At 40.9% G+C, this 27,287-nt stretch overlaps 2 protein-coding genes and 1 non-coding gene across 4 annotated transcripts; 1 reads left to right on the top strand and 2 right to left on the bottom strand.

Moving 5' to 3' along the window:
• The first annotated feature begins 759 nt into the window (after positions 1 to 759).
• LOC129759094 (uncharacterized) lies at positions 760 to 6,264 on the top strand. Its single transcript, XM_055756517.1, has one exon. It carries the CDS (start codon positions 760 to 762, stop codon positions 6,262 to 6,264), a length of 5,505 nt encoding a protein of 1,834 aa, XP_055612492.1.
• Positions 6,265 to 13,898: 7,634 nt separating this feature from the next.
• On the bottom strand, positions 13,899 to 13,969 carry Trnag-gcc (transfer RNA glycine (anticodon GCC)). The gene has a single exon. It is a non-coding gene; the product is annotated as a tRNA-Gly (tRNA).
• A 5,764-nt stretch (positions 13,970 to 19,733) lies between these two features.
• LOC129739119 (uncharacterized) lies at positions 19,734 to 21,356 on the bottom strand. 2 transcript variants are annotated; one of them, XM_055730517.1, is made up of 4 exons: positions 20,110 to 21,356; positions 19,991 to 20,058; positions 19,864 to 19,932; positions 19,742 to 19,799 (listed from the first exon to the last, which is right to left on the bottom strand). In XM_055730517.1, the coding sequence occupies exon 1, from the start codon at positions 21,242 to 21,244 to the stop codon at positions 20,312 to 20,314; it is 933 nt and encodes a 310-aa protein (XP_055586492.1). In that variant the 5' UTR covers positions 21,245 to 21,356; the 3' UTR covers positions 19,742 to 19,799; positions 19,864 to 19,932; positions 19,991 to 20,058; positions 20,110 to 20,311. The 2 variants fall into 2 exon arrangements, with proteins under 2 accessions (XP_055586491.1, XP_055586492.1); XM_055730516.1 differs by having other exon boundaries at positions 19,734 to 19,932.
• Between the last annotated feature and the right edge of the window lie 5,931 nt (positions 21,357 to 27,287).

Genomic DNA, 27,287 nt, shown 5'->3' with positions numbered 1-27,287 from the left:
GGGCGGCAAAGATTTATTCAGTTCCCGTGAAATTAATCGATAGGCTGTACGCAGCCGGAAGAGACCATTATTGGTTGAAGATTTATTGATGGTTGTGTCGACGTGAAGAGGAAATTTTGAGAAATTCTCGGTTCGGCACCGCGTGTTAAATCTGTCGGCCATTTTGATTTGGTCAGAAAATTGATTCCACGAGTGGTTTTTGTGAAGATTGACGGCCATCTTTGATCGGTCGATAAAGAAGAGCACGATTCCGTTTGTGTTGAGGTTTTTAGCTTCGACTGAGGAACACAAATTAGTATTTGTGTCGTGAACGGTTGAGCTAGTATAGGAAAACCGCATTTCCGATTGTGTTTTGGTGACGTGTTCGATTTTGGTCGAAGTTGTGTTTGATTTATTGACGTCAAATTGAACCACCAAAGAAAACACCCGCTACCGATTTGGGGTAATCGCACGACCAAAAAGTGAATCTGTGGGAGGGCACGTCTTCATTTTGTCCCTGTCGTGGGAGGGAACGTCTCTATTGAGTCCCTGTCGTGGGAGGGCATTAAAGTGATTTGACTGCGGTCGGAAGAAACGACCAGTTAGAAGAGGTCGTATAAGAAGAAGAAGTGTAAAGTGCTGAGCGCTTTGCGCTAGAAAAAAGTGAAGGCTGAATAAGAAGAAGCCTAAAAGTGATAGCAAGCCAAAGGCTGCTTAAAAAAAGTGAAGGCCAAAAAGAAGCCTAAAAGTGATTGCGAGCCAAGGGCCGCTTAAAAAGTGATGCAGCTACGATCTGCAAAATTGAATCGAGTGCTGTTTTCAACGCCCGTTGCCTCTCTACAGCGTAGCCCAGGATTCAGCACACCGTCAGCTGAAATAAACGAAGGGAATCAGCTTGCTGAAGTAAGTGTGAGCGAGCAGTGCGCACAGCAAGACGCACGCCGAGAACGGAAGAAGATGGCTCAATCGATAGCTGCCCTTACGCAATGCATGCGTACATCCCAAGGTAAGATCTATCGCATCCAACAGACTATTCTAGCTTCACAAGGAGATCGTACCAAGTTTAACATACATGCCATCAAGTTATATGTTAAAACTGTAGATGCCGCATACGACGAATTCAATGGATTCCTGAATCAGATGTACATCTCCGATCCCTCTGCAAGAGACGAATTCGAACCGATGTTCCTTGAATTCGAAGAACTATACGAGTCTGTTAGTATTGCGATTTCCGAAATAACTCAGTACCATGAGGATCAGAAACTTGCTGCTGTTGCAGCGCGCGAAGAGCAGAAACAAGCCATTTGCCAACCTGGCGGCAGTGGCCAACAGAACCAATTTCCGATTCAGATGGTTCCATGCTTATTGATGCAGCAAGCTCCCTTACCGACGTTTGACGGACAGTACGAAAACTGGTACAAGTTTAGAGATCGATTTATTGACATCGTAGAAAAATGTACCAGAGATTCCCCAGCTACGAAACTCCACTACTTGGACAAAGCTTTAGTAGGGAAAGCCAAGGGATCCATTGATCAACAGACTCTGAACGACAACAACTATGAAGGCGCATGGAGAATCTTGACCAAGAAATATGAGAACCTTCGAATGGTGGTCCAAGGTCACATTACACAGTTGTTGTCGATGAAGGCCATGACGAAAGGAACGCATGTTGAATTGAGAGCGCTGATAGATCTCGTTGAAAAGCGCTTAGAATCTCTAGATTTCCATGGCCTGAAAATGGAAGATGCCTTGTCTGAAGCCATCTTAGTGAATCTCGTGATATCGCGACTTGATCCTGACACCCGAAGAGCGTGGGAGCCCACAGTTGAACATGGTCAACTGCCCGCATTTGAAGACGTGATGAGATTTTTGAGAGAGCATTGTTACATGCTAGAACGATGTGAGCAGACGGCCCATCGATTGAAAAACCCGACTATTAAGACGACTGCACCCGCAGTTGCAACCAAGGTGTATGCAGCCACAGTTCAACAGGCGAACTGCTGTCCGATCTGCAAGGATGATCACCTGATCGATGATTGTGATCTCTTTAAGAAGCTCAACGTTAACAGTCGGTACACCAAGGCAAGGCAATTAGGATTGTGCTTCGCGTGCTTGAGAAGAGGACATCGGACCTTGTCCTGCAAGGTTGATAAGAAGAAGCTGTGCGAATGCAAGAAGAAGCACCATCCATTGATGCACGCGGAGGAAAAACCTGAGGCAAAAGAGAGGGCGACGGGCAGGACTGCTGAGCAACCAGGGTCGTCGAGGGATTTGCCGGAAACCGTGGCAAAATGTGAAACACCATTGTTACGTACCGGAGAAGTGAAGAAGCAGGTGCTGTTAGCAACAGCACTCGTCGACGTTGTTGATTCATCAGGAGTGGCGTTTAAGTGTCGTGCACTGATGGATTCCGGTGCTATGGCGAACTTCGTGTCGGAGCGATTGAGTGATGTTCTGTGTCTACCCAAGAAGTGTGTTAACATCCCGATCGTGGGTGTGAACGGATCGAAATCGATAGTGAAATCCCGAATTCATGCCACCGTCAAATCCAGTGAGACTGATTGTACTTTCTCGCTTGACTTCCTTGTTGTTCCCCGAGTCACCGGTTCGCTGCCGTCGCGGAAGTTGGATGTTTCTAACTGGCCGCTACCGAAGGATATTCGATTGGCTGACCCCAAGTTCTTCGAACCCAATCGCATTGACATGCTCATCGGATCCGAAATGTTTTACGACTTGATGGAGGCTGGCAAGATCCGAATGTCCGCCGAACTCCCGTTACTACAAGAAAGCCGACTTGGTTGGCTAGTTGCGGGACCAGTTCATTCTTCTGAAGGTATCGCCTGTGTTCGTGTCCACCAGGTAATGCCAGTTGAACCTGCTGATGAGCGTCTTGACGAGCTGATGAAACGCTTCTGGTGCATTGAAGAACAGTTCCCCGACGAAAAAGTTGACAACGATTGCGAGCAACATTTCCAGACGACCCATGCTCGCAGAAAGGACGGACGGTACGTAGTGCAACTCCCGTTCCGTGTCGATGCTGAATTATTAGGAGAATCCAGAAACCAAGCGGTCAAACGATTCAAGGCACTCGAGAAGAGATTGGAGGCATACCCCAATACGAAGCAAATGTACTCGGACTTCATCAAGGAATACATCGAGCTTGGCCACGCAAGATATCTGAGCGCGGAAGAAGCGACTGAACACAACACCTACTACCTTCCGCACCACTGCGTGATGAAACCCGACAGCTCGACAACTAAGCTGAGAGTGGTGTTTGACGCCTCAGCTAAGACGACCACGAACTATTCCTTGAATGACGTGTTGATGAGCCCTCCAACTATCCAGAGCTCCCTGTTTGATATTATTCTGAAGTGGCGTTCGCACAAATACGTTTACACTGCCGATGTGCAACGCATGTATAGACAGGTGATAGTTGATGATTCCCACACTAAGTACCAGCGATGTGTGTGGAGAGATGATAAGACGCAGCCGATCCGAGATCTTGAAATAGTCCGAGTTACCTATGGCATAGGTCCAGCAGGGTTCCTGGCAACAAGAGCGATGGTCCAGTTAGCGAATGACGAACAACACCGATATCCCGCAGCCAGTGAGGTCGTGCGAAGAGCGTTTTACGTAGATGATGTACTCTCCGGTGGTGGTACCCTAGCCGAAACGAAATTGCAGATGAACGAATTAACAGCGCTACTCCGAGAAGGCGGCTTCAAGCTCCATAAGTTTTGCGCCAATGATCCTGCTTTGCTGAAAGACATACCACCCGGAGATCAAGAGAAACAGTTGAACTTCGAAGACAACGACATCAACGGAGTGATAAAGACACTTGGTCTCCTCTGGGACCCTGTCCACGACGATTTCCTGTTTCAAGTTCAGCCGATGAAAAACGAAGACCCGCCGACCAAACGACAAGTACTTTCCGAGATCGCTAGATTGTTTGACCCACTCGGAGTACTTGGTCCAACTGTGGTACTCGCCAAACTGGTTATGCAGCGTTTATGGCAGAAGCAGATTGGTTGGGACGACCTCATCCCCGATGAAGATCACGAAATGTGGAAGAAATTACGACTTGAATTGTGCCAAATCAACGATATGAGAATCCCCAGGCGAACCACAATAGACGACCCGATAACCTTAGAATTGCACGGTTTTTCGGATGCCTCGAAGTACGCCTACGGCTGCTGCGTCTATCTGCGAAGTGTATCGGCTGCGGGATCGGTCGAAGTGAGACTGCTGTGCGGCAAATCAAGAGTTGCGCCGCTCAAGGAGCTGAACCGAAAGGAGAAGGAGAATGCGGATACCACCGAGATGACCATACCAAGATTGGAGCTGTGTGCAGCACTGCTGCTGTCCGAACAAGTTCAAAAAGTGCGCGAAACCTTAGAGATAGGCATTGAAAATGTCATCCTAAGGTCCGATTCGAAAATAGTGTTAGATTGGCTAAATAGAGTGAAACCAGAACAATCATCTTTTGTGCATAACCGAGTTAAGACAATTCGAAAACTCACCGCGGGTATGAAGTGGATGCATGTTGGAACTAAAGACAATCCAGCGGACTTAGTGTCGCGTGGTGTTTACCCGATCGAATTAGTGAATAGTGCAATGTGGTGGGACGGTCCGAACTTTTTACATGCGACCGATTTAGTGTACGAGAGTGTTTTAAATGAAGAAGAAGAGTTCGGACAGCATCCAGTTGAAATGGTCGCAGTTGCAGTTCGTGAGCGTATCCTCTACGACGAGATAGCCGATTGCAGCAGATTTCGCAGACTTGAACGTGTGTTCGGGTATGTGGCCCGATTTATCTACAACTGTAGATCCAGGAAGAGAAAGGTTGAACGACGTAGCGGTAAGCTAGACAGCATCGATTACCGTGACTCACTGTTGACGATGGTGAGGATCACGCAACATGTTTTTTACCGCGAAGAAATCAAGACCCTGAGACGAAACTGCCCTGTGACAGGGAAGCTACGAAACTTGAACCCCTTTTATGACGAAGAAGAAGGTGTGCTTAGAGTTGGTGGAAGAATCCGAAATGCAGACTTACCACGTGATCAGAAACACCCAATGATATTGCCAGAAAACAACCACTTCACAGACATGCTGGTCGAATCTATTCATCGAGAACAGTTGCATGTTGGATTGAATGGATTGCTTGCCAAGATCAGACAACAATTTTGGCCGGTCAACGCAAAGCGCACCATACATCGTGTAATTCGAAAGTGTATCAAGTGTTTCCGTATGAGGCCGAAGGAAATGAAGCATTTCATGGGAGACTTGCCGAAGTCCCGGGTTACCGAGACCAACCCCTTCACCCGCACTGGCGTGGATTATGCCGGTCCATTTCTTCTGAAGCAGGGTCGAATGAGGTCACCGATTAAATGCTATGTGAGTGTATTTGTCTGCATGAGCACCAAGGCCATCCACTTGGAGCTGGTTGGATCGCTGTCAACTGAATCGTTCTTGGGTGCCTTTCATCGCTTCGTTGGACGTCGTGGGAATGTTTCTGAGATGTACTCAGACCATGGCACAAACTTTCAAGGTGCCAAGCGGCAACTGGCAGAGCTAGACGAATTGTTTAAATCGCAGATGTTCGAATGTAAGCTGGAGGAATTTTGCCAGTCCCGAGGAATACGATGGAGTTTTATAGCGCCTAGAGCTCCACACCAAGGCGGCCTATGGGAGGCCGGAGTAAAGAGTATGAAATCGCACTTGTGTAAGGTACTCAATGAATCGTATCTTACCTACGAAGAGATGTACACCTTGCTAGTACAAATAGAGGCTATATTGAATTCGCGACCCCTGATACCCCAGTCGGATGATCCGATGGATTACGTCGCATTAAGTCCAGGGCATTTTTTAATCGGTCGTGAACTTACTGCTGTTGCCGAGCCAGTTTATTGTGACCTCAAGCAGTCGAAGTTATCAAGATACCAGCAAATCCAAGTTCGCAAGCAATCCTTTTGGCGGCGCTGGTCAGCTGAATATATAACCGAGTTGCAAAGGCGTGGTAAATGGTGCGATACTCCCACACAACTACGAGAAGGTTTACTGGTGGTAATCAAGGAAGATGGAGTGCCGCCCCAGCAGTGGAGATTGGCCCGGATTGTCCAGGTGCATCCCGGCGCGGATGCTGTAGTTCGTGTGGTGTCGTTGCGTACGAGTTCCGGAGCGGTTTACACTCGACCGACAACCAAGATAGCTGTGCTCCCTGTTGAAGAATCTTCGGATGTTCCTGCTGAATTGAGCCGTCCGGCTCCGGGGGGTGGATGTTAATCGAAAATCGATAGAGTGAACTTCTACATTAACTTTGAGTAGACCGAAATACGTGTGTAGTTTTGACGTAACTCTTTTTACCCTAAAGTTTGTATTCTTGTTTTTTCTTGCAACCGTTTTGGTCAAATAAATTTGTATCGCCAACTAGTACGGACGCGTTTGCATTTTTATCCCGAAAAATTACAGTCCACTTGCGACCACTGAGTTCCGGAGAAACACAATGTGTTCCTAATTATGGACATAGTCAAAGTTTTCCAAACTATATCAAAGTCACAGAATGTATTTGCAATAAGTAGATTGGTTGAATTGTGTTTTAACTTAATTTTCAACGATCTGTTAAAATAAACAGTTTTAGCTAATTAAACATGATTTTTTTTTACTTCAGTGTATCTCAAAGCTAAAAATGTTTAAAAAAAATTTTCGCCAGTTTTTAAAGAACGCACCCTTCGCGACAGAGAAGGAAACCATCAGGTTGCAGAGAGCTTCTCAACGCGAACAGAATCGAAAGGAAAAATTTAAAAAAAAATCTGAATAAAATACGTTGTATACCGTCATCTGGGGCATCATGCAACACTTTTCATCTTCAATGGCTTCTAAAAACCTAATGTCCTCAGATAATCCTACCGTTTGTACATCAAAAGTTTTAAGGTTGGGACATCAAATTAACGAAGTCAGAAAATAATTGGTTCCACCAGTTATTTTTTAATTTACAAAACATGTGATTTTCACCCTACTAAGAAAAACTGGTAAGTTGCAAAATCCTTTGATTTTAATGAAAAATCATTGAAAAAATTTGAATAAAGTCTGCTTCATTTAGTATTGGAACACAAACAATTGCGTGTAGTTCAGTCATTTATTAACGAATTCATAATTTGTTTTTCATACAAATGTAGCATTTTCTTTACTCTTTCATAAAAAAAAAATTAAAAAAAATATTCATTGCTGTTTCGAAGAAATTCTCGTACTTTTCCCGTAATACGGCACATTAGGCGGCGCACACCCTTTTCGTCCACCGTTTTGGCGATTTGATTCCACCAGTTCTTCATTTGAGTCATGTTCCTAACAAGTTTTCCCTTTGCCTTAAGCCTCCGCTTCGTGATTGCCCAGTATTTCTCTATAGGCCGGAACTGGGGGCAGTTTGGGGGGTTGAGGTCCTTCTGTATTACGCTGACCCCGTTCGTTGCGTACCATTCCATAACCGTTTTACTGTAATGGCAGCTTGCGAGGTCCGGCCAAAACATTACTGGACGGTCGTGGGCACGAATAAACGGCAGAATCCGTTTCTGTAAGCACTCTTTTTTGTATACTTCTGATGTCATTGTCTTGTCAGTGAGAAAGACTTTGGTTTTCTGTCCACAACTGCATATCCCCTGCCAAATCATGTACTTGCGGGCGAATTTATCCGCAAACACGAACTTAAATTTTGCAGGTACATCCCCCCGAGCCGTCGCCAAGTAAAATTTTTGACCTGGGATTTGCCCAAAGTCCGCCTTCACGTAGGTCTCATCGTCCATCAGAATACATCCGTCGAACTTGGTCAGCACTTGGTCGTACAGCTCTCGAGCACGGATTCTGGCCACATTGTTCTGCTTCAGCGTCCGATTTGGCTGTTTGCTGGCTCGGAATGACCTTATTCCTTCCCGGAGACGAATTCGTCGCACCGTACTGTGAGCGGCCTGGAACTTATTGGCCAAATCGCGGTCTAAAAGATTGGGATTCCTCTTGACGGCCTTGATGACTTTCCCATGCAGTTTCCGGTCGACAGTTCCACTCCGACGCTTCGAATGCGGCTTCCGAGCCGTCGTCAATGTTTCCTTGTACTGCTTGATAACACGCCATACGGTATTTCTGGGCATTTTAAGCTGTTTAGCTAGCTTCGATGCCGACAACAATGGATTTTCAAGAAAACTGTGCACAATTTGATCTCTCCGTTCGGCTTCCATGGCGGTTGTTTACAAAATGCTATCGTTTGGTGTTATGACATAAATACATGGTGAAAGGTAATGAATTTCCCGACACGTGGGTGAAAAAAGTTTCCAAATCCGTCCACTAGGAGCGCCACAATGAGCAAAAGAATTTGTTCCAATATTAAATGAAACAGACTTTAGTTATAGTTTTTGACATATTTGTGATGTCGTTACGCATAAAGCACAATCTGCAGTTAATTTTGATTTTGTTAGAATTCAAGCTTAAATTTTTTCTATCAAAGATTTTTTTTGAAAAGAAAGCATAAGGGTGCTGTATACATTTAGGGATAAAAATACTACAAAAAATTTTACATCATATTCTAGCATATGGAAACAGGATTTAAACTGTGAATCATTGATTTGCATGTCGATGAATTTTAGCCCAGACTGGTAACGGAATTTTAAAAATATTTATTTTAAAAAATTAAATGACCACCATCAGTGTTGATATAGGGTAATAAAATCAATATAAAGTTTGTAGGTGATATCATTAAGCCAATCCGTCATACTGTGTGAAGTATTTTACGGCATCAAAAAATGTAAAAATTTCGATTTTTCAAATTCTCTATGAGAATGAAAAACTTCAAAAACCTATCTCATGATGTGAGAAACTATGGCATCATCGTTTTGTTATCATAAAATGTTAATTTTATTATACTAAAACAAAAGTTAAATAAGTGTTGTGGTATACAAATGTTTCATCTAACCATGCTGTTGCATGATGCTCTGTTTGACTGTATCTTATTTGTATACAATACAATGAATTTTCTACTTTTTGAAATATAATAAATGTATCCATTGGAAAAGGTAAAGTATGAATTTTAATAAGCTCAACTTCTACTACTTTCTTCAAAACTAGCGTGAAGGAATACTGTATAGGATTTAAATAGTCCTTATTTATCTAATCATATTCCAAAAACGTTGTAAAATTTATAAAAAGGTGAGTTTTGAAATTTTTATCATTAAAGTATTAAAAAAAACAGACCCCTTTGCAAAATTAGGAACAAATAGTGTAATATTGGGTACGCGGATACATTTTTCCTCATATGTAAACATTAGGAACAATTATTGCCAAATTAGGAACATCGACACACTTTATAAAACATGATATTTCTCGTAAATTATAGCTTGAAATGATTATTTCAAACCATTACAGAGTTCAGAAAAAAATTTGGAACTTAGTTACCAAAAAATTTTAAATATAGGAATTGAAGATTCGGCCTACTAATATCAAAGCTAAAAACCTCTGACATAATATAGCGAAATTAGGCGCATTCACCCTACTGTCAAAAGATTCTAGATCCGACAACTAGGAGTGCTATGGGATAATATACAGTGCGTCCAGATTCTAGATGACGCATGCTTTATTATCATCCAATAACAATTTCAAGAGAGCCAGAAACCAAATATTCGAAGTAGGTAGTATAGAAGCTGCTCCAAGAACAGCTCTGTTGTATTTCGGTACATCCTAATAAACTTTTAATGTCAGAAGCAACCTTGTCAAGTTCTCTTGTTTTCAATTTCTTTATAGTGGTGGTAGCGTATTGTGGATACAAAGTTATGACCAAAACTGTAATGTTGTTAAAAATTTAGTGATTTAATGTAATTTTTTACTGTTAATATGTAAATAAACAGCAATATTCAATAGCTGGCAGCACTGTAGAAGTACAGTTTTTTTAATTTAAAAAGTTTGGCGAATATCATAAAATCAATAAAAATGTATCGAAGCTACCACACAATTGAGAAAAGTGGTGAAATTGTTCCAAGCATTATAATTTAGCTGTTACCTTCCGGTTGATTTTATATGAAAATATATGAAAAAGTGATAGCACAGCCAAACCAACAGGACGCTTAGAAGTAAATATTCATGATTTTCTGCAAAGCGATCACATTGCCATCTAGTGTCGGTACTGGTATATTAAAAAGCAATCCAGGTGACCCATGATATTGTGATGTTACCAAAAGTTGAATCATATAAAAGTTTCATTCGTGCCAATTGTTTATTCTCTATTTGCTTGTTCTGGCGTGTCATTGAGAAAGCTACCACTTAAAATCAGGGAAAACTCGGAATTTAATCGGTCCTGAGAACCAATATTTAGAAGGCGAATGAATTAGAAACAGACTCACTATTTAACTTAAAATTTTATTTTTAAGATGCCCGGCGTAAATTTTAAATATTGTATTGTTTTTCAATCAATAAATAGCTTCCCAGTTATTTTCCACTCAAGCGAGCAGCCCAAATAACTTATTTCCAACAAATTGATTTACATTTGACTATTCCCCTTTTTCGATCGTTACATTAAAATAAAATCCACGGATCCTCGAATCTTCCAACAGGTTGTCAAGTTAAACCACATTTCATGTGCTTTTTTTAACATATTGGTATTAAATATGATTAAAATGTAAATCGTTCATTTGTCGAGCAAATCAGAAATGTCATTTTCGTCAGAAATTAATTGTATACCTAAAATTAACTTATTTTTGAGCTTTATCAATTCTTCCATTTCTTTTTTATTTCTTCAATTATGAACGAAAACTTTCGTAATTTTCTGTTGGTCGATTGTGATGCTCCCGCAGGGAATTTCGTCGAGGCCAGTTTTGTGAGGGTTTACTTAATTGTCCTATAAAGTTTGTATGAAGGTATGCTTCTCCGTAGTACATAGTGTATAATACACAAACTTATTACCGTGCACGAATGTAGGAATTTCAAAACTTTCTGGAGTCACTAAGAGTCAGTTTCCAGAATTATTTGTTCGAAGCAACCAGTCAAACTTACTGAGAAAAGTTCCAACATGATAAGAATTTTAATGAATATCCACTTCTTGGGAGTCTTTGTGTTCCAAACGGTTTCTCCAGATAAATTTATATGATCTCAGCTGTTCAGGTAATTATTTTTCAATTAAGACACGATAGAGTACGGAATATCAGATCTGCATGCAGATTTCTCCTGTTGAAAAAATGAAAAATATTTTAAGCAATTAAATGTAAATCTTCTTACGTCTCAGGACCAGGAAACAAACAATATTTTTAAAACTTAGTAACAACTGTATAAGAACAAGATTACCGTGTTGGAAAAAATTGGTAGAAATTTTGACACTTTTAGCTCATTCTGAAAACTTTACCATGTAAATACACTCTCAAGATCAGCGGCGTTCAAGTTTTTTTTACAACACGTGTTCTATTTTTGCATGCTGTGATGCAAAAATAACTCGATTTCCATCAATCCGGTACAAAGAAGGTGATGACCAAACACGCACACTATTACAGAATTCGTTATTCAAAAAGTAAAAAGGTAAACAAAGCCTACGTCACTTGCCAGGATGTTTATGTAGCCTAGGCGAGAATCGTAAACAGCAGCAGCATTACACTCCTAGTGCTCTTATGCTTGATATGTTACAATGGTTGTCAGTTAAACAGAGGATTGCTTACAACAGCTTGATTTTCATCTTCAAAATGAAGAAAGGAATGTTACCATCTTATTTATTGGAAGGTCTGCAGTACGGAATGGACATACACGGGTACAATACAAGGAGAGCTCAAGACTTCAGATTACCATACACGAGAAGAGAGATGAGCAAACGTTCTGTGTTCTACAACGGACTGAAAATGTATAACAGCCTACCACAGAACATCAAAGAAAGTTCAAACTTGAATATTTTTAAGAGGTTGACATTAAATCACATAAAACAGACCATATAAAAAAAGACTAATCCTAAAAAGGATCATATAGAAGTGATGAAGATCTGACGAAGTATCAGATAGAAATTGTACGGTGATGGACATACGCGGGAGTAAGACGAATAAGTCGTACAAAATAGATAAAACAGGTAAACAATACATATTATCCAAAGGATAAACTGTCCCTCCCACTCCTAAAGATGCGTATGGGGTGGAGGAAGGTCCCCAATGGGCCTGTGGGACCATCACAAAAAAAAAAAAAAAAAAAAGCAGTTGGCAATGATTCTTTCTCTAGTTTTCGCTGGTACAGCGATGATGGTTGTTGTTAGAAAATGCAACTGACGTCACGAATTGTCTTGGTTACAATGTTTACAAAAAAAAAAACTTTTACTAAAACTTAGCACGGGATTTCCACCGCCACCTGAGATATGTATACAGGTTGGATTTCTATCACGTACGGCTGAAATAGAAACAGAGTTGGTAAAAAAATAAACGCCTTATTATCTTGAAAATCTCTACGTTACGAAGTCTATTTTTTCTGCAGTGTTTTCAGATTAAATTATGATTGTTTTTGGAAAACTTTCACTTTTTCCATATATTTTTGTTTTACTTTTTTTATACAAATTTGAAGGTCTTTGAGGGTCTCCTTAAAGTAATTCGAGTAAACTATATAACTTTGTCAGTAGGGGAGATGGGGGCATAATGGCCACCTTAAGGAAAACGGTTATTTAACCATAGAACATAGCTATAATATGGAGGTTACATTATTGTTTCGTGTTCAGACACTTGAAAAGCCTATTCCCTAACGGGCTGAAACGTGAAAAACTAGATGAAAACGATAAAAAATGCATTTTAAAAATTTTTGCCAAAAGCTGAAAACCAGCCACTGTGGAGGCATAATGAGAACCCCCCCTGAGGCAGTATGAGCACCATTCATCAAGGCAAGATGTGCGTTTTCTGCCGGGGAATCTAGCAGCGAATTCAATTCGATGAAGTCAGGTGAGTCGTAGATTCATCAAACAAAGCAATAACAAAATAATCTAGGTCTGTTTGTAGAATACAAACAATTCACGCACGCTCATACATTATGTGCTTTGTTAGGAGGATGATGCTACTAGCCGTATAATGTAACAATAAAAAAAAATCGACCATGAATTGTAAATGGAAAAAAATCACCTCGAACAGAAATCTAACTCTAGTCTTTTGATTACTTCTTCGACACCTTACCAATAGGCTAAATCGTCGGATGAAAACTAGTCAAGGTGTGGCGCTATAAATCAATTTTAATTCGCTGCTAGATTCCACGGCAGAAAATGCTCATTATGCCTCGATAATGTGGTGCTCTATATGCCCCTAGTCAACAAATTTAAGTAAAAACGTGTTTTAAAATTGATAAAAATGAAAAATCAAAAATTTTATGATGGTAAAAATTGAGAAACAATGTGTACATCATGTTGCAGTGCGTACATTATAGATCAAGGTTATTTTAAGAACATAAGAGCTTATTTCGTGGTGCTCAAAAATTATAATATTTTCGTAACTTGAGAACCAAGCTAGTTTTTTTTTAATATCTCTGTAAAGATGATAAGGAGATTCTTTTTTTTGTGAAAAATTAATACTATAGGAAGTACGAAACAAATCCTCATGAAAATTTATTTAAGAAAATACGTACTTTCGCAGAAAAGCGTAGTGCTCATTATGCCCTGGGTGCTCGTTATGCCCTCATCTCCCCTATTGCTTTATCATTGATTGGATCCAGATTGAGGGGTGAGAGCTGAGTTTCAAGAAAAATAAGTGCCAGATGCGCCTCTCCTCTAGGTAACCCTACCTAAAAACCAATCACTATACCAATCCACCCAAATTCAAGTTCAGTTTAGGGAACGATCAAATGGAAGAAAGAAAGAACTCAGAAAATGCCTATTTATTTGGTAATTGAATATGGGAAGTTTGATCACGAACACTTCGCATAAAATATCAAAAAGTTAAAATTGCATCGGCCGGAAATCGAACCCGGGCCGCCCGCGTGGCAGGCGAGCATTCTACCACTGAACCACCGATGCTTGTATAAGTAGGTAAAATATTCAATATTTCACGAACCCAAAACTCAATATTTTGCCGATTTAACTATTCTACTATTCAGCTAGGGAACCATCTCTTTGAAGATTTAAATTATTTAAATTTTACCCAAATCCGTTCACAGTTTCAATCAAGTGGTTTACAAAGCCGAAAATAAAAACCACATTCATCCTATGTTGGATCCAAAACATCCTCAGATAAACAAATCATACCAATACCTGCTCGGATCTTTTGATAAAAGTTGAACGTACCGAGCAGCCTAAGCCCTCTAGGGGTACCCAACTCTTGGTACAAAGAACATGAACATGAGCAACGAAAACACGAAATAATGCAAAAGAAAAATTAAATGATTTTTTTGCGCTGCAAACAAAAAGCCTGGCCTTTTAGCTTCGTTTTCGTTTTTGAACGTGTCAGTTCTATTTTTCGGTATGGAGGGGAAATTCCAATTCAGCTTTGCAATTTTTGTCTTCTTTTTTCATGTAGATTCGGTTGAAATTGAAAATCGTAGCTTAGGAATATAAAAGACACTATTGAGGTAAAAAATCTGGAATTGATTGAAGATTAATTTTAATCAGAGTAAACTTGACTAGCAATCTCGAGAACAAGTATTTTTCAAAAAAAAATATTTCTCAAAAAATGATGTCTCTTTCTCAACATAATATAATCAACTGGCTCATATCACATCAATTAAATCAAATCTTCGAGCATATGTTTGCTGTCACAAACTCTGCCAAGACCAGTCCAATTTGCCAGAGAATCAAAACCAATCTGGCGGCTTTCATATATAAGATAGGTTAAATTCGTTGGACGACCAAAATCTGCTACTCTTAGCTGACAAACAACATAACTGTTATGAGCTCTCTGGAAGTGTAATTTAAAAAGTCTTCTGAAGGAAAATCTCCAAAAAAAAAAATTGGTGAACAAGAATCAAATTTTTCCAGTAAAAAGTAAACAATTATGAAACGGTTGGTTTTTTGGAGAAAGCTCCCTTTTGAAAACGTATGATTGAATCGCGTCTAGCTCCTCTGACAAGCACAACACAGGTGAGAACAGATCAGAGAGGTGCAAGCAAGTAGGTAAAACAACTTGAAGTTGGGGATCTTCATCTAAGATTTCTGTGAGTGCTGACGACGACGATTTACATGTTCACCTGTCAGCAATATTTCATATGACAGATGAAGAAATAGACTTATGAAAGTGATTTGCTCTTTTCTTCCCGGTTGACTGGAGCTCTGTACAATGAAAAATTTGGTGTGTGAATTTTTGTTGTTGTTTCAAAAATAAAAATGAGTGATTCGGTCTCCAACGATTGTGTATACTTAATACTTTCGACTTTTAACAGGTCAAACGATCAACAAAGAAAAGTTGTTAAATCGACAAATTATCCAAAATAATTTAAAAACACTTTTAAAAAGAGTTTAAAAAAATAAGTGCTTTAAAATAAAAATAAATTTATAATTTGAGTTTTTTTCAAATCTTCTAAATGTATAAGATACAAGACCAAAAATCTTTTTCCTACTCTGTGGTCGAGAAGAAGGCAAAATCGGACGTGGAGTCATTTTTCAACTACCCGATTCTCTCATGAGGCATCTTCCGGACGCCAAAAGACCATTGAAACCACAGAAAATGGCCAAAAGAACGTTCGTTGACAAGTTGAAGGAATTTCCTTTCCGGGGGTTTATTTTTTCGCTCCAAGTTTGGTTTTCTCCCACCTATTGGATTGGTTTCACTTTCCCTCTGCCGTCAGGAAGCCATCTGTGCCGGACTGACTAGAACACCATAAGGTAGTCTCCAGAAGCCGGAAATCGTTCCACCGAATCCAGGGAAGAAACTGGAAGCAACTTGATCCGATCTGACAAGATGCTTGTGTCTACCGAGGAAAATTCCTCCAATTCCTTGATAAATTTACCTTGCTCAAACATTTACTCGACTTCTTAGCTCTTGTTCATTCATCCCCCCTTTCCGATGTATAGCAGGTTTTCCTCTAAGATGAATGGAAGTGAAGAACAGGGCAATTTCACTTTGTTGACTTATTTCATTTCAGCGGAGATGAAGTGGGACCACTTTTTTTTCTTCACTCATCTGGAATGTCCTTTACCCAAGGATTTACCTCAGTCTTTAAGTTTCTGCTTTGTCCTTTACGGAAGCTCGAAGATGAGACAACCACTTCGTTCTTGGACTGACTAGAGCGAATGGCATCAACCTAATAGTGCAATTAGGGTGATTTATTGTTATTCGCTTCGATTCGTTTGGCAGATTTTGCCCGTGTAGCTCGTTATAAGTTGAACGCGCCAAATCAATAACTTTTCGACAGGACAGAGCTTGATTTTGGAAGATAAACGATAGTTTTACCTTTAAATGGAAGAAAATAGCGGCCGAAGTCAGAAGCCGCTTATGTAAGTGGTTTATATTGATCGTTCATCTTTTTTCAAAATTTGTCAATTTTGTCAATTTTGTCAATTTCGTCAATTTTGTCAATTTTGTCAATTTTGTCAATTTTGTCAATTTTGTCAATTTTGTCAATTTTGTCAATTTTGTCAATTTTGTCAATTTTGTCAATTTTGTCAATTTTGTCAATTTTGTCAATTTTGTCAATTTTGTCAATTTTGTCAATTTTGTCAATTTTGTCAATTTTGTCAATTTTGTAAATTTTGTCAATTTTGTCAATTTTGTCAATTTTGTCAATTTTGTCAATTTTGTCAATTTTGTCAATTTTGTCAATTTTGTCTATTTTGTCAATTTTGTCAATTTTGTTAATTTTGTCAATTTTGTCAATTTTGTCATTTTTGAAAGTGAAAATCGATCTACCCATTGCTGTTTTTTTTTGAATTCTGTTCAATAAATTTTCCCCAAAGCCGATGTATAATGTCTAATCGAGCGTCATAAAAGAAAATGAACAAGGATTTATACGCAAATGATGCATCAGATATGAATCCTATAACTTCCTCCCATACCTCTAGGGCGAAAAAAAATCGCATTTTCCTCAAAAGGTCGACTGAAAGTCTCATTTGCATAAAAACAGGTAAACATAATAAGCATTCGCCGCAATCTTTTTATGATTTGGCATTTTTGTACTTTTCGCAAAAGGTCGCTGAGGCTGGCTGAGGGGAAACAAAACAAACCCGACTTTCGTTTCATCAAATTTTATAGCTTTTCAATATGTAAAACAGGGCAACGACGAGTCAACAGGAGCGAACCAAAAAAAAAACACAGAATGACTTGAGGGGAAAATAATTCCCTCTTTTTTTGTTGGGTTAGTATGGAAATTGCGAAAAGGTACCTTCACCTAGATATTTTACCTTATCTTCTGGGTTTATATGGCTTGTTGTGCTTTTATATCTTCATTTATTTTATGGATTTCAGGTTTCGTTCAAAAATCTTAGACAAGAATTTTGTTGATCAATTAAACTTTTCAAGTGAGTGCAGCCAATTTTCAGCCTTAAACATTTATCATTATTCTTCGATGTTCACTCTGTCTTTCAGCAAGAGATTCTTTTGAAGAAAATTGTATCGATCAATTTTTACCATCTCTCATCGATTTCGGAGTGTTACAGATGCCGACACTAAATGGACCATCAAGGAAAAATATTTGCCAAGTTAATTTATTTTCCGCTCACATTTCTCACCATCATAAATTGTATGGGGTAGACTCTTATTTGTCTAGAATCGAAGCTTAATATTGGAAAGAAGGAAACCCATTTCAATGTGCATAAAAAGAGATGTTTGGATACTCCTGGCAAGGTTCACCCAATCAGTTGGAGGTTATTTGCTGCCGGACGGTATTTTTCCGCTAAATTTAACCGAGACAGTTGCAGAAAGGTTGCATCCGGCACCTTTGGTAAGGAAAGGTCAAGTGAAGACCTTCGGTTTCTTTCCGGAATCCATTTCTGAAATTTCGGATTGCCGATAGCTTTTCCTCTGAAATCATCCTGCCTTCGGATGTAACTTTAAACCCAAGAAAACTTACAACTTGACTGCCGAAGATGCATTTTGAAAGATTCAGCTTTACGTTGTGCTGTTCTAGTGAAGCTAAAATTTGAGCCAATCGATCGTCATGCTCATTCTTATTCCTCCCGTAAACGATAATGTCGTCTAAATAGTTTCGGAAACCTATGCAACCTCCTAGGACTTTCCGTTGTAATATCTCTTGAAAGATGTCCGGAGCGTTGGTAAGGCCAAAGGAAAGTCTGACATATCTATATACGCCAAATTCGGTGTAAAAATTAGTTAAGTGCCTAGAGTCTTTTTCAAGTTGGTATAGCAAAGGGAGTACGATGGATGTAACTGTTTGGACCTCTGAGATCTATAACAAGTCGTATATCTTGCTTGCCTTTAGGCACCACCAACAAGGACGAACAGAAACGGGTGTCCATACCATCAGTCACTGGTTCAATTATTTCGGTCCTGACCAATTGTTGCAAATGTTGCTCGACTTACTTTTTTAATGAATGAGGAATATTAGTAAAGATATTCCGACACGGTGGTTTTGATTTATCGTAACTGATAGACACTGGAGAAACATTGAATTCAGGAAAGGGTTTGAATTCGTTGCTAGTCGCAGTCATGGTTCGGATTATCGCTACGTCTTTGATCGGAACTTGAGTACCAAGCATCAGTACGCTATATCGGAGAGCCGTTGATCTACCTAATAATGAGCGGGCTTCTCTTACGACGTAAAATTTTTCTAAAAATACTGGACGGTCGGGTGATATGGAAAGGAAAGCTTCGAACATTGCAATAACTGATATATCACCAGTTGTAGCATAAGCTTTCAGAACTCGATCGGCCTCATACTTCAAATTGACTAATTCTTGCTTGTGTTTAGGATTGTTTTTCAGCGCTAATAAAATTTCCTCTGTAAGTGTGTTCACTTGGGCACCCGAATCGATGAGGAATTGGCATTGCATTCCTGCAACCTCTGATAAGATAATGCCGTCATTCAACAAAGGACTATTAACAGCGAGAACGAAAAAATCAAACTTTTGAGAATCCTTGTCGGTAGATATCTGTTGAGGTTATTGTGTTGTTATTATTTTACGTTAATTGCATCAACTGCGATACGTACTGATAAGGCTACATTAATGTGAAAAAATAGATGGAATAAAAATGGTTTTTTTTTCTTTTTCTCTACAGCTTATAATCATTACGGTATTTGTAAAGTTGTAATGTGAATGGAAATAGGCTTGAATTTGACCTAACAATGGAATTGGTGACATTGTGTTAATTGAACGATTGTTTCGATTGTTTAGGGAGACGTCAGACGTTAGGAATTAATTCAACAATTTATTTTATTGGAATCATTTCAGATTTGCAAAAGTATAACGAGAATGAAGAAAAGTTTAAGAACATGTGATGGTAACATTTAAGTAATACAACCTGTACAGTACAAGATTATCATGATAGCATCAAGATAATTATGATTCCTCACTCACTTGTAAATCTTCAGTAGGGTTCGTTTTGGTATCCTCAATAGCAGCTACTTTAGATGACCTTGGGGGGAAATTTCCGTTGGAAGAGTTTTCCGGGCACAATCGCGCGATGTGACCCGGTTGATTGCACAGGATGCATGTACGTAGGTGAGCTCGACATTCCGATTCCGAATGGAATGTACTACTACATTTGGTACACCTTTCATATTCCGTCCTTTTGTTGCTGAACTGATTCATTCGGGGTCCTTGATATTGGAACTGGTTCCAGTTGCGTCTATCCTGGTTACGTCTATTTGGTTGGTGTTGTGATAGGGCGGCAAATGAAAAGCGATGCACTGGTACTGATAGCAGACTATATTTATAGTTTTGTAGTGATGCTTCAATTCTACGGAACAAATGATAAGTTGTTACAAACATGGTTCAAAATGGTTTTATAGGTTAGAACTTACAAATCAGTGACCCTAGCTATTCCGGCCCTAATACAACTCAGTTCAACCTCGTATCGAGAGCAAAGAGTCCTGTGGACAATATTCTGGGTAATTTGTGGCGTTATAGAATAAAATTAACAAATATTACCGATTTGCTACTTTTAGCGCTCTGTTCAACAGAGATGGTCAATCCAATATCAGCGTTTTTGCCTGATACTAAAATACAAAAGTTAATAACGAGCCACTCTAAACTACATGTATACCTACATGATCCTACGCTCCTGATTCCAAAAATCAACAATATTTAGCAAAACGGAACACTTCAAACATTTAGTTTTCAGTACAAATACAAACTTTCTGCTTCTACGCAGTACGCAACTCGATACGAAAATGGCTAACAGAAGTGAAAATTTTCCTCGTGCCGTCACTTTTGGCGGCAACGATGACGTTTAGTTTTCGCTGTTATTTCTCAGCGACTTTTGCAAAAACCGCGGACTGGCACGGTGGCCAGTTTTCCAACATTCTCCCCCCGATGGAACCTACGGCTGGCCTCGGTTTCATCACTTCCGGAATCCTCGTTCACGCCTTCATCGTTGCTCACTATGGAGCCACCTTCGCAGTCAGGCAACTCTCTGGAACCATTTTCTCGAGACGACACTTCAAGGATTGCTAGCTTAGCAATCGGCTTCCGATATACACCATTGCCCGTTCGAAACCAGGCTTGTCGAATCCGTCCATCCGATGCAGCGATGAGTTCTACGATCAATCCTCGCTCCCAGGAATTCCGCTTTCCTTCATTGAATATGAGTACCACATCTCCTACCGCAATATCTCTCGTTTCATTGAACCACTTAGTACGTTTGGTTAGTGTTGGCAGGTACTCCAAAACCCACCTTCGCCAGAACTGCTCGAATTTCTTTTTCACCTTAGTCCATGCTCGTTTCAGGAGATCGTGGGTACATTCTTCCGGTATCGTAGCCCGTCGCACGTCCAACAAAGTTTGGAGCCACTTTCGCCAATGATTGAAGCTACCATCGCTTCTTTCTTCTTTCCATCCTTCGCCTGACCACCACCATTTTCGGCTAAGAACCTCTCCTCGAACAATACGTAGAGAAAGTGTGCGAAGAACCTCGAAAAGCAACGTCGCACATCTAATGGTCTCTCGAATAGTTGATTTCGGACTGTCTTGCACCCGGTTCAAAATATTCTCTTTCGGCTTGGAGAACAAAGTGACGGTTTCACATTTCGTTTCTTCCACTAAAATTCGTACTGGTGTAGCCGCTTCGTTTTCACTGACATAAGTTGTCGTCTTAGGTCGTTCATCATGATGATCCTTTTCTGCCGTACTATTGGAGCTAACGTTTCGCGGCTGGGCGCTGCCACTTCGGTGCACTTCCGTCATCTTAGCAGAAATCAGCTTTAGCTCCTCAACGGTCAGAAAATTGCCAGCAAGGATTTTGTCGCAATATTTAGGAACAATCACATCTATTAAACGCGCTTCTGGTTCCCTGGTCGGATCCTTACGCCAGAAAAATCGTTGGACATCTCGATTTTCATTGCGAATAATAACTTGTTGACATCTCTTTTGCGTATAATCACTCACACCAACTACATGATGCCGGAGACGCAATAAGATCGCCAGCAGTGATGTCAGGAGTTCTGAGCCCTCGAAAAGCATGGTGTTCAGGGCGGTATCATCCACTGCTGCGGCAGCTGCCCTAGGCAGGAGGATTTTCCTCGGCTTCCTCAGATTGGCCACAAGTTTGATTGGCTGATATAACATCTTCCGTGGATCTGCTATTGGCTCGGCAACGGTAGCGCTATGCGCATGACTTCTTCTAACATGTACGTCGACTTGTTCTCCAACGCTAGCCTCCAACAACGGATCGTTCACACATAACGTTGTGACTTTCAAGATAGACACTGCAGGGGCATCTTGGTCTGACACATGATGCAATGAGGGTTTTACTTCTGCTTTTGCTTCTTCGATAGCAGAATATTCTACAACTGAATTTTGAAAATTCGTGTTGCAACTAAATTTGCACAGATGCAGATTCAAAGCGAAAAGCTTCGAATTTCCTTGTCCTCCGTAAATATTCCAACCGAGACGAGTTTTAACTGCAGTTGGTTCTTGCTGACCTCCTTCTCGAACTCTGAGAGGCACGACTAGTCTCAGATGGTCCACGCCAATCAATATCTGGGGCACTGCATTCTGGTAGCCAGAAACCGGAATCCCTCGAAGGTATTGATATCGTTCTTGCAAGTCGCTGATGGGCAAACTTTGCACTGGCAGGCCCAACGAATCAACGGTGCAAACATTTGTCATTCGGAACCTTTTCGGTTTACCCAGACCAGAGATCTCAAATGACACTCTTCGGGAGTTTTGTTCAGTTCTGGATACTTGTGCCGTCCACGTAAGGCAAAGTGGTTGCTTTCGTCCTCGAAGTCCAAGCTTATCAGCTAGCTCGGTATCCATCATACTAAGTGCCGACCCCTCATCGACAAAGGCGAATGTGTCGATAGAATGTTGACCTTGATAGACCGTCACAGGTAAAATTCTGAAGAATAATGTTGGATCAGCACCATCAGTTTGGTGGTTCATAGCAGCATGCAGCGACGCCACCGTCGTCGTAGCTGCATCTTGTGATTTCCGGTCGGAGTGCAGCGACGGATGATGCCGTTTCTCACAGCCATTGATTCCGCAGCGTTTTGTACTCCTGCATCGGCGACGTCCATGTCCGTAAAGGCACGTACGACAGAGTCCAAGATTCCGTACACGTGTCCAGCGTTCATCTACGGACAGCGCTTGGAATGCTTCGCACTCCCTGGCTCGATGATTAATTTTCCCACAAACGGCACATTCAATTGGCTTCCGCTCATCGGCTGAGACTTTGGCTGACTGGCCGGAGTCACTCCCCCCGGTTTCGGAATGTATGAAGCTGTAGTTTAGATTCTTTCCTCGGTCGCGCTTCACCGATTTCATCTCTTCAACAAACGACCTTGCACCAGTTACACGGTAAGCATTCTTGACAATCCGATTCATAAATTCTCGGAACGTTTGCAAATTTACTTTCGACAGTGGCTCACGGAATTCGGCCCACTTCATTCTGTAGTCAGGGGGCAATTTTTCAACTAGATCCTTCATCAATTGCGGGTTGGCCAAATGATCAGTCAGATCGGCAGCAATTATGTGGTCGCAAAGAGTCTGCACCTTCTCCCCAAAATCTATTAGGGTTTCCAAACGATCCGCTCTGGGTGGCGTCGTAGATTTCACATTGTTGATGAAAGTCTCGATCAACAATTCGGGACGCCCAAACCGCATCTCTAACGCGTCGATAACCGCAGGAACCAATGACGGTATGACCAGCTTGCTTCTGACTGCCTCGTACGCAGGACCTTTCAGACAACGCTGTAAGCGGATCATATTTTCTCCACAGTTGAATCCACACGCCTCTGTGGTATAATTGTAGTTGGCGATAAACACCGGCCAATCAGCTGGATTGCCGGAAAATATTGGGAGGTCTCGCGAAAGTGCCTGCCTGGCAGCAATCTGCGATGCCGATGGTGTGCTCAAAACAATTGACGAATGTTGAATTCGATTGCCAGACAAGCCTGCCTGTGGCGAGGGTGTCAAATTGCTTGGCATTACATCACGTTCGGGTGCTATGTGTTGCGGCACCGGTGCGTTATATCCGGGTTCCACCTGCGGATGTTTCCGATAACTACATTGGTTCTGCATAGAATATTCCGTGCTGTCAGGAAAGACATTTTCTTCTCGACGCTCATACTGCTCGAATGTACGGGGAGCAATCGGCGGAGCCAGCATTCGGGTGCTTTTTGGCACTGTGCCTGTGTAGGGTGTGCCACTCACTGAAGCGTTATTTTGAATTTGGCACGCCTTCAGGATAACTTTCAAGTTCGCATACAATGGATCCGGCTCCTTCTGGCAGTTTGCCACCTTGCTATTGAGCTCGCGAACAACACTATTTACTTGCTGAATCTGTTCAGCTTCAATCGGCTGGGCGTCGGTACGCCCCTCGTCGACACCACCAACAGCTCCTTCGAGCCTTTCCGAAACGTTGCTCGTTCTGCTGGACACCCAGTCCTCCGTTCGTTGCCGTCTACGGTGATATTCTTGGCGGCTTCCTTCGCTGTCAATGTCATCATCGACCGCGGCAGCTTCCAGCAGACGATATTTTTCGTCTAAACACTTTTGATCTAGCTCAATTTCGAACTGCTTCTGTTCTACTTCGAACTGCTTCCGTTTCACTTCGAACTGCTTCCGTTTCAAATCCTTCTCTTCCTCGAGTCGTTGCAATTTAAGTTCGAGGAGGGCCTTACGCACCGTCGAAGTGGATCTGATCGAGTTTGCTCGACTTGGAACCGGCAAACATCTGGGGCATGTCCAATCACGGTCCTTAATTGACTTGGTTACTCCCGCGCAACACTGATGCCACCAGGAATCACACAAGTCGCAGGCAACCATATCGTCAAAGCTGTCTGGTTTGCTGCAAGCCACGCAGCTGGAGTTTTGATCGACAATAGTGGTGTCGTTGTCAGCTTCCGGACCAGTTCCGGTCTTGGGTTGAAATTCTCGTTCCATCTTTGTTGGCGAACCTCGAACGTAAAGTTAATTTCGACGATTCCCAGTTGCTCGACGAATTTCGACTTCAATTTGATTTAATTGAAGAATGTTGTGATAGGGCGGCAAATGAAAAGCGATGCACTGGTACTGATAGCAGACTATATTTATAGTTTTGTAGTGATGCTTCAATTCTACGGAACAAATGATAAGTTGTTACAAACATGGTTCAAAATGGTTTTATAGGTTAGAACTTACAAATCAGTGACCCTAGCTATTCCGGCCCTAATACAACTCAGTTCAACCTCGTATCGAGAGCAAAGAGTCCTGTGGACAATATTCTGGGTAATTTGTGGCGTTATAGAATAAAATTAACAAATATTACCGATTTGCTACTTTTAGCGCTCTGTTCAACAGAGATGGTCAATCCAATATCAGCGTTTTTGCCTGATACTAAAATACAAAAGTTAATAACGAGCCACTCTAAACTACATGTATACCTACATGATCCTACGCTCCTGATTCCAAAAATCAACAATATTTAGCAAAACGGAACACTTCAAACATTTAGTTTTCAGTACAAATACAAACTTTCTGCTTCTACGCAGTACGCAACTCGATACGAAAATGGCTAACAGAAGTGAAAATTTTCCTCGTGCCGTCACTTTTGGCGGCAACGATGACGTTTAGTTTTCGCTGTTATTTCTCAGCGACTTTTGCAAAAACCGCGGACTGGCACGGTGGCCAGTTTTCCAACAGTTGGGAAGACCAATTATACTCCCCATAGCTGTTCTGTCTAGGAGCTTCGTTCCAATCAGCCCTTTGCTGCGATTGGAAACCATTGCGGTTTGGACGCCAATTAGGTCCCCTGAGTGGATTAAAGCGACTTGTGCCTTGTATATTGCGACGATTAAAGTCCATACGCATGGGACCTTGTCGGCTATTATCGCGTATACCAGTTTGTTGTCTGCTGTTCCCAGTGCCAACAGCAGCCAACGATGCTTCATCGTTTAGTTTAAGCTTGCTGCTTACAAACGCTTCGTGAATTCTTATTGCTTCAAGCTCGCGCACTTTGTCAACCAATTGAGTGAACTCGCATTGTTTGCCGAACATTTGCAAAGCAACCACTCTAGTTCCCTTGTGGATAGCCCTTTCAGCAACAACTCTCACAATTTCTGTGAATTCTTTGTCACCATAATCGCACAGCCTCGCCGCTTCCAAAACTCGGTTAATAAACACAAGATCCAATTCATCTGGCTTTTGGCAAATCGAGGCCAATTTACGACGCTGTAGTATAACGTCTGAATGGGAGCAAAAGTATGACTTCAGCCGGTGAGTGGCATTTGAAAACGGATATAGTGTCATGTCTGGGGCATAACTGTCTGAACGCGTATTTTTAAGTATATTTAGTAAACGTTGACCGGACTTTACTTTGAAAATCATATATTTAGTTGATTCGTCCGTTATACCGGCGAGGTCCATATAGTTGGTCAAGAGTTCCAGCCACGAATTGAAGATGTGTCTATTAAGTTCTGACTCGCACGCTGGCGGTTGACATTCCGGTACGACGATCGAGGATATAGCCAGATAATTGTTCGGTGTTGCGAAGCACCTTTCGCCCAACCGGGTAATTGTTAAAGGGGGTGAATCATTAGAAATATTATCACCAGAATTTTCAATGACAGCTTCCAATACAACCTTTTCGCCTTCTTCAGTTCCCGCATTTTGTTTAAGCAAACGATTTTCTTCTTCTAATTTTAACATCTTTTCAGACATTGGCACGCAATTTTTCAAGGGCTAATTGCTTCGAAAGAACTTTGGATTTGCGCTTTACCTGGGTAACTCGCGAAGAAGGATCCACTAAAACGTAATGCCTAGATATAAAAATGGGTCGATTAAGCTGCGCATTTCCACATTAACTTTGGTCAATGTCAAGTTTTTAAATGTAATTCAAGTCGTTTTTCTTTTTTTTCTCTTTTAATAATAGTTCAGTTTGGTTTAAATTTTGCAACATTTTAAATTCTAGTTTTGGAAAGCTATGAGAACAGTCTTACCAGTGCACCAGTAGTTTTTCATAAATGTTAGAGTAAATTATTTAATAAGTTTCATTTGTGTATAAGGAACTTGTTCTTGGCCCATCTTTTTCTAAGGGACACAAAAATTCTTTTAAGGTTTATAGTTCCAAGGGGACTTGTCCGTAGCAAGCCATCTTTTGTTTAGGGACTTTACCTTAGTAAGCCATCTTTTGTTAAGGGCCTCATAGATTGTTTTTAAGATTTTATAATTCAAAGGGGACTTGTCCTTAGCAAGCCATCTTTTGTTAAGGGATTTATCGACTCATTCAAGATTTGACTATTCAAGTGGGACTTGTCCGTAGCAAGCCATCTTTTGTTAAGTGCCTTATAAATTACTCTAAGATTTTATTATTCAAGGGGACTTGTCCTTAGCAAGCCATCTTTTGTTTAAGAAACTTATCAAATGATTCAAGGTTTTACTATCCAAAGGGGACTTGTCCGTAGCAAGCCATCTTTTGTTTAGGGTCTTGTCCTTAGCAAGCCATCTTTTGTTAAAGGCCTTATATATTATTTTAAGATGTTATAATTCAAAGGGGACTTGTCCTTAGCAAGCCATCTTTTGTTAAAGAGCTTATCAATTTATTCAAGATTTTACTATTCAAGGGGGACTTGTCCATAGCAAGCCATCTTTTTTTTTTTTTAAAGGACTAATTCTTTTCAGATTTTATCGTTCAAAGAGGACTTGTCCGTAGCCAGCCGGCTTTTGTCCTCCTTTTTGTTAAATGGGAATACTTATCTTCCTTACTTTTATATTGTAGTTTAGTTTTAATCACCGCACGTTCTTATAA

The sequence above is a fragment of the Uranotaenia lowii genome, chromosome 1 (assembly GCF_029784155.1).
Source record: "Uranotaenia lowii strain MFRU-FL chromosome 1, ASM2978415v1, whole genome shotgun sequence".
NCBI classification, from domain to species: domain Eukaryota; kingdom Metazoa; phylum Arthropoda; class Insecta; order Diptera; family Culicidae; genus Uranotaenia; species Uranotaenia lowii.
The sequence above is the reverse complement of the archived record's forward strand: the minus strand, read 5'-3'. Positions and strand labels throughout refer to the sequence as shown.